This window comes from Phaethon lepturus, unplaced genomic scaffold (genome assembly GCF_000687285.1).
Source record: "Phaethon lepturus isolate BGI_N335 unplaced genomic scaffold, ASM68728v1 scaffold13282, whole genome shotgun sequence".
NCBI classification, from domain to species: domain Eukaryota; kingdom Metazoa; phylum Chordata; class Aves; order Phaethontiformes; family Phaethontidae; genus Phaethon; species Phaethon lepturus.
In genome coordinates this window covers 1-8156 of record NW_010524161.1, presented here as the reverse complement: position 1 = coordinate 8156, position 8156 = coordinate 1, and the positions used below count along the sequence as shown (strand labels likewise).

General features: G+C 39.8%; 1 protein-coding gene across 1 annotated transcript; it reads left to right on the top strand.

Moving 5' to 3' along the window:
- Window positions 1–543: 543 nt before the first annotated feature.
- Window positions 544–5500, top strand: LOC104614697 (dolichyl-phosphate beta-glucosyltransferase-like; the record flags this gene model as incomplete). Its single annotated transcript, XM_010282347.1, has 5 exons — window positions 544–715; window positions 1656–1702; window positions 2380–2448; window positions 3691–3783; window positions 5387–5500. Coding segments are annotated over 5 exons (495 nt in total), but the record flags the coding sequence as incomplete, so codon positions are not given.
- Window positions 5501–8156: the final 2656 nt, after the last annotated feature.

Here is an 8156-nt window from a genome sequence, read left to right as displayed (position 1 = left end):
ACCGCGCAAGTTGGAGAAGTTCCACACCTGGAAAGTGAAATTCTGCTGCCCGTCAACAGTACCACGTATAGTGTTCTCAAGCAAAAGTACTCGAAAAAGCAAGTTCTATTTATTTTAGCCTTGCATAAAAATGGCCAGAGCCAGCCTCATTTGCAAGCACATATGGCTGACTGGGCGTGAGTAGTGCCATTGACTTCAGTGGCTCTGCGCAGGGTCAGAGACAGTGCCAGCTTGGGTGGTAGTGATTACTTGGGGAAGGGGCAGTGGGACTTGGACCACAACTTTGGAGGCTTCTGCGTGCTTTGCAATTGAAAACAGTGACAAGCCAATGATGCTGACAGTGGTCAGAGTCAGTGAAATGGAGTAATCAAATGGCTTGAGAAGGTTTTGGTCCTGTGTGATTTGGTCAGTGGGTGAAGTACTGCACCGCTGACCCACCTCATTGCTGAAGAATACTTGGTTGCCCCTTGTAACATGTTCCACAGCTAGGTAAACCTTTAATAGAATGCTCAACCATTTTTCTCATTTCTTTTTTCCTCACAGATTTGTACGATTGCTCATGTAACTGCCATAAAAATGCCAACCCTTCACCGACATGAAGAAGAGAAATTCTTTGTAAATGCTGAAGGCAGGAAAGAATCTGTACCAAGTATACATGATCCCCCCACAAGGGAACTCTCTGTTGTTGTGCCTTCGTACAATGAGGAGGACCGGTGTAAGATTTTTCATATTTTGAGAAAAAATAGAAAATTTATCTGTTGTTACTGTAATAATGCAGAGGTCAGTTTATGTTAGCAGTACATTCTGGCAGGCCAGATTATGTATCTGATTTTGGACACAGTTTCCAGAAAACATTCCAAGTACATTGAATTTCAAAATAAGACACCATGTAACTTGGTTTCTGCTGCTAAAAATAACATGGGGCACTTGTAAGAACCCTCTTTATTTTAATGAAGTCCAGCAGAATGGCTGCTCATTGCTCCTGTAAATGCTGTAAGGCAAAAAGTAGAAAAAGACTTTTAAAATTTATTCAAGAGCTTCCCACTTTGTAAGCAACAGCAGCAGCTTCAGACAAGCAGGAAAAGGATGATCTCATTTGTTTCTGTTTGACTTTTGATGTTACCATATATATAAGTACCTGATACTAAAAAGTGAAGGCTTTCAGATGCGATAGAAATGATCAAGCTCTAAAGCTGTACTTGGGATTGATGTGGTAGCACACGTTGTCATTCCTTTTCTTGATGAGTGAAAAGACTGAGCTGTTTGAGATTCCAGTAAGAGAGATACTGACAGGTAAAGTGTATCGGGACACAAGGTAGGCCTGGCCCTTTCTCAAGTCCAGTGCATTCCTCAGACCTGGTTCTTATATACCGTATTTCAAAATGGAAAGTTAGTTCTTTAAAATAAATGTTTTTATCCTGTCTTACATGAATGATTTTTTTCATTGTTCTTTTTGCATTCAGAAGGGATAGGACTTTGTTGACGGGACAGTTGCAGGTGCTAAGCTTGTTTATTGAAGTTAGTGTTGTATGAATGAGACAATTTAGTCAGCTTTGCTTTGTGGTTGTTTTCAGCTTGCTTGTGCAGGTGTTTTTTGGTGCTTTTGGTGCTTTGCCTGTTATAATCTACTAACCTGACCTCTACCTTTTCTGTAGTACCTCTTATGATGGATGAAGCTTTGGATTATCTAGAAAAAAGACAGGTATTTTCATTTTGCATTCAGAATTCATTATCTTTGTATTGTGTATAATAAGTCAGTGATCTATTCACTTTGTTGTTTTGGTATGCATTAAAGCAGTATTACTTAGCCACTTAGAAGTAACTCTTCTGTCTTTTGTCAGTTATTTTTAGATTGAATGCCGGAAGGTATTTTTAAATTAAGTAAAAATTTAATTTACTACTATATGATGAAAAATCTTTGTATGCGTGATATCTCTGCAAGAGAGAGATTAAGGATTAACCATACATTTAGCTTTCTAAACTAAATCCTGGTTTGTTCCAACAAGTTTTTTAAGCATCTGTTCTTAGGATTTGTTCTCTGGGTAAGAAGCCCATTGTGAAAGTTTATGAGTTTTGTTTTGTTTGAGTTTTCTTAACAGTGATGTTGTTCTGGGCTTTCATCTTTTACAACTAAATTGATTTTTCAGCTCTAGATGGTAGCTGAGGAAAACTATGGCAAGCCAATGTAATGGAACAGGCATCAAGTATGGCAAAATTTTTTAATTATTGCCATGTGAACAAATTCACTACATCATATTGGTACCTGTTGGCAAACATGAACGAGTTAAAAACTGCTAGAGAAAAGAATGCTGATGTTTGAAAGACCTACTGCCTACTTAAGAAATTGGATGAAATACATTATTTCTGTTTATTTTCAAGAAACAAGATCCTTCCTTCACTTATGAAGTAATAGTGGTTGATGATGGTAGTAAAGATCAAACCACAAAGGTAAGAAAAAGAGGTGTCTTACCAAGTCATCAGAGGTACGGATTTTTGTACTGCATTTGTGAATATTTTGCTTTTACATTTTGGCACTTGAAGTAGTTGACAATTAAAATTAATGTTTCTGAATGCTTTCTCTCCTTGTCCTATATGCATTGTGGATGTCACATACACACATGCATACACATACGATTTTTTTGCAAATAGTAGTACTCTTAACTGATGGCTTTTTTTTCCTTCAGCTGAGATTCTGAAAATTCTGATCTTCAACAAATTTTTTATGAAATATTTTTTTACGTGCATGGTGATGTGAATATGAACTTGAGGAAGCTAGAAAGCCTTATAAAATAGCTGATTCATACTGTGATTGACAGAACAACTGACAGGTTGTATAGCTCTTTCCCATACCCTTTATGGCATGTTCATTTAAAAATCCCAGTGCCAGTAGTAGTACTTTCAAAATAGTTCTGCATTCTTCTGCTTCAATTTTGATGTATGTCACTGGAAAGGAAGGCGCACCAGCTTGGAGGTTTTTTAAAGCTGCTTGGAAGATGTTAGAATTAGGTACTAAAATAACTGCTGCTTTTTCGTTTACTTCCCTTAAGCTCGTCCATTAAGGATTGCTCGTATGTATTTTTTGACTGCTTTGTATTCCTTCTAGCGTCATTTCTAGCTGACCACACTATGGCCATGGGCCTCTGGACTTACAAGGCCTTGAGACAACCTTTAGAAAAAATTGGAGGAGAAAGCTTATGCTTTCTCTTCCCCACAACATGGAACAAAATGTGCACATCCCTGCAGTGGTAATGGGATTTTAGATCACTGTGAATTTTTGTTTAAAACTACAGGTAACAGCAAGACAAGTAAGAAGTAGGTAGCAACAGTAGAAGATTATTTTTCTTTGGTTAACTATTGTTGGTATAAAAGTTCTGTAACATTTTTATGTATATTTATGATATAAATTACGTTAGTATTGAGTTTTTTGGACTTGAGTGAATGGGATGTAGAATTGCTTGGGGGAATATCCTGTTCTTATTGAACATGACTAGCTTCTTCAGTCTTCTTGTGTTGACTGTGAACTCGGTTTTATTTTCCCAGACTCCAGCAAACACTGGCAATGTATTTGTGCCGACTGAAGTGCTTATAGCTCTATGCTATTAATTTTTTTTTTTTAAAAGGGTGAGCAAATGTAAACTTCTACCTTGATTCCTATTTTTGTTTTATGCTGGTTTTTTGTGTGTCTATCAGGTTGCAATGAAGTACTGCAAGAAATATGGAAGTGACAAAGTGCGAGTGCTTTCTTTGGTAAAAAATCGAGGGAAAGGAGGAGCAGTCAGGATGGTAATTGATACTTTCATCTCCTTCTCTGTCTGAACTACCTGTGCCCAGATATGCAGAAGATAGAGCTGTGCTGATTGACATTTTGGATTCAATACCTTAAGAAAATTATTACCAGAAAACTGAGTACCGGTTTAAAATAAATAAATAAATATTTTAAATAAAGGCATTTAGGCCAAAACTTTCCAAAATAAGCTCATTTTAGATCTTGGAAACAGTATTTTCTTGCCAAGAGGATCAATAACAAATAATTTTTTTATATGAGAATTCAAAAGGAAAAAAAAAGTTAGACTTGAGTTTCATGTTCCTGTTAGTTCCACTTAGAAATATGCTTGCATTTTAAAAAAACAACCAAAAGGGAAAAAAAAAAAAAAAACAAAAAACCAACTTTACAGATTAAAGTAAAGCTTTTGTAGACAAAATACCGCTAAATTTGCAAACGTTGCTTTCCAGGTCATAGTTGTGGTTTTAAAAATGGCTAGTGAGCAAACACTGTCATCCAGCAGTCTGTTTACTGAAGCACACTGCTATCACCCACACTTCATAGTAGAACCAGCACAATTTATGCTTTCACATATTAATTTGCACATAAATATTATCATAAAATCATCATGTTCTAAAAATAAAATAGCTGTTGCACATTTAGAAGGAATCTTTTTTTTTCCCTAAGGTGAATGGCACCTTTTTTGTAGAAGAGTGGTATCATTTATGGGTTATGACTGTCTGTATCTGTATTTTAAGCTCTATCTTTAATATGTCAATTTAATTTTTGTATGATATATGAATAACTATAGCAAATGGAGAAAACACTAAATTAGAAAGTGTGGAGGGATGTAATTTTTAAGTTACTCAAAGAGAAGGAGAATGATTTTATGTGTGATATAGTTTTGCATTGCAGAGTATAGAGTGGGTGTCTATACTACTACTTCCTTTTCAGGTTTTTCCAAAGTCACACATACATGATTATATGACAGTATGTTTGGCAAACCTACTGCTACTTGTTTTCCTGTCTGGACCCCTTCAAAAATTGTCAAATACCTCTCACCAAGAATATGGCAAAACAAGCTGTAACACCTGGTGCATCACAAATGTTTTGCAGCAATACTGTGACTTAAATTTTTCAAAACTAATTCAAGATTATCTCTTGAATTCTCATGAAACAATGTTAGGAAAAAAATAGCACTGCATCCTCCTTTCCATAGCTCAGATGACAAAGAAAAGCTATCCAGTGCAGTGGCAGCTGCTAGTGACTGCTTCTTTGTGCTCCCCTGTATAGCTGACTATAGCAACTTCTTGTCTCTCACTATTTTGTTTTGTAAAGCTTTTAGTTTGCAAGCTTCTCTGGAGAGGGATTGTTAACCTTTCATGTTCATGCGTTGTCTGTCACTGGAGGGCACTACTCAGTGTGTGAAGTCTCTGGATGTTACTACAATATAAATAGAGAAATTGTTGTTAGCTGCAGAACGTTAAGACTCACCTGTTGTGTTGGATCTTTGAGATACCACTGTTCTAGTTACTACATTAGGTTTTTGCAGTGTCTTGCAGCTAGCTTATGACAAATACTGATTTCAAAGGTGTTGATTTTTATTGACTATTTTGATTGCAGGGTGTCTTTAGTTCTCGGGGCAAAAAAATTCTTATGGCTGATGCAGATGGGGCTACAAAATTTGCAGATATTGAAAAAGTAGAAGAAGGTCTAAAAAATCTTCAGCCATGGCCTGTGAGTATAAATTCCCAAATTTTTAGTTTAATATACATGCATACACATTGATTTTTATAATTCTCTTCAACTTCAGTTCTTCGAGATCCAGTTGAAGATCTAGGTGTAAGTCTGAAAACCTAGGTGTAAGCTTAGAAGCTGCAAGAATGGGCTGTCAGGAGGCAGCTTTGAGAGTTCTTACCTCCTTTGCGTTCACTGTGCCTATTTCAATGCAGTACATAATGTTCTATTTACCATTCCTCCTTTGAAGTTATTCTACTCTGAATAAATACCATGTGTTGCCTACTCAGTTAAAAAACAATTTTTGCTTTGTTAACTGCTTTGTATTTTCTTTTTATCTGATGTCATCCTGTGTACTTTTAAGGATGCATCTTAATTTCACCCTATTTTATAAAGGTTCTCTTTTCTCAGAGCTGTTAGTTTAATGACAGTATTTGTGAGAACTTTTATTGTAAATACAGATTCAAAAACCTGTGGAACAAGAGCTCCTCCCTGGATAGTCATTCTCCTTTGGGTGCTTGACTTGAAAGAACTGAGGTTTATTTTCTGCTTAAATGCAGAACAGTGCGGTACTTGCAGCTAGTTTCCCAAAGTACCGGAAGCAATGTGCAGCCTTCCAGCGGGAGCCGCAAGGGATGCACCCATGAGAAGGGTCACAGTCTGCGAGTGCAGGGCCACAAGTGCGGGAGCCACCGGGTGGTGGTGTTTCCCTGACCCTCGCTGCTACCGAGGTGGCAGCAGCTATCTCTCAAATATAGCAGATTTGAGAGATCTTGTGTGAGAAGTAGTAGCATGAGAATAATTTTAAATCTTCTGTTTTGATCACCGCTTTCGATTTAATTTGAGATTAAAACAGCAAACAGGAAGAGCTGGAAGCCGCTGTGCAGCGGGACAGCTATGACTTAGTCACCATCACAGAAGCATGGTGGGATGACTCACATGACTGGAGTGCTGCAATAGATGGCTGTAAGCTCTTCAGAAGGCATAGGCAAGGAAGGAGAGGCGATGGGGTGGCTCTGTATGTTAGGGAGTGTTTTGATTGTATCAAACCCAACGATTGTGATGACAAAGTCGAATGCTTATGGGTAAGGGTGAAGGGGAAAGCAAAGAAGGCAGATATCGTGCAGGGTGTCCTGAGCACCCAGCCAGGATGAAGAGGCAGATGAAGCATTGTACAAGTGACTGGCAGAAGTCTCGCAATCGCTAGCCCTTGTTCTTGTAGGGGACTTCAATCCACAGGACATCTGCTGGAAGTATAACACGGCAGAGAGGAAACAGTCTAGGAGGTTCCTGCAGTGTGTGGAAGATAACTTCCTGACACAGCTGGTAAGTGAGCCCACCAGGGGAGGTGCCTTGCTGGACCTGCTGTTTACAAACAGAGAAGGACTGGTGGGAGATGTGGTGGTCAGAGGCCATCTTGGGCTTAGCGACCATGACATGATAGAATTCTCAATTCTGAGTGAAGTAAGGAGAGAGGTCAGCAAAACCGCTACCATGGACTTCCGGAGGGCAGACTTTGACCTGTTCAGGTCACTTCCTGAAGGGCAAAAGGGTCCAGGAAGGCTGGACATTCTTCAGGAAGGAAATCTTAAAGGCACAGGAGCAGACAGTCCCCATGTGCCGTAAAAAGAGCTGGCGGGGAAGACAACCGGCCTGGCTGAACAGGGAGGTTTCCCTGGGACTCAGGGAAAAAAGTTTATCCCCTTTGGAAGAAGGGGCAGGCAACTCAAAAAGAGTGAAAGGATCTTGTTAGGTCATGCAGAGAGAAAATCAGAAAGGTAAAAGCTCAGCTAAAACTCAGTTTGGCCATGGTCATAAGGGACAACAAAAAAATGTTTTTACAAATATATTAACAACAAAAAGAGAGCCAAGGAGAATCTCCATGCCTTACTGGATGGGGGGGGAACATTGTCACCAAGGATGAGGACAAGGCTGAGGTACTTAATGCCTTCTTTGCCCCAGTCTTTAATAGCCAGACCAAGTATCCCCAGGGTATTCAGCCCCCTGAGCTGGAAGACGGATAGAGAGCAGAATAAACTCCCCATAATCCAGGAGGAAGCAGTTAAAGTCCTGCTAAGCCACCTGGATACCCACAAGTCTATGGGGCCTGATGGGATCTACCCGAGACCACTGAGGAAGCTGGCAGAGGAGCTTGCCTCCATCATTTATCAGCAGCCCTAGTTAACAGAGGAGGTCCCAGACAACTGAGGGCTTGCCAGTGCAATGCTTGTCTCCAAGAAGGGCCAGAAAGAGGATCCCGGGAACTACAGCCCTGTCAGCCTGACCTTGGGGAAGATTATGGAGATGTTCATCTTGAGGGCAGTCACAGGGCATGTTCAGGACAACCAAGGGACCAGGCCCAGCTAGCATGGGTTCATGAAAGGCAGGTCTTGCTTGACCAACCCGATCTCCTTCTGTGACCCACCTAGTGGATGAGGGAAAGGCTGTGGATGTTGTCTACCTGGACATTAGTAAAGCCTTTGACAGCATCTCCCACAGCATTCTTCTGGAGAAACTGGTGGCTTGTGGCTTGGACAGGTGTACTTTTCACCGGGTAAAGAACTGGCTGAACAGTTGAGCCCAGGGAGTTGTGGTGAATGGACTTAAACCCAGTTGGTGGCTGGCCACAAGCAGTGTTCCCCAGGGCTTGGTTTTG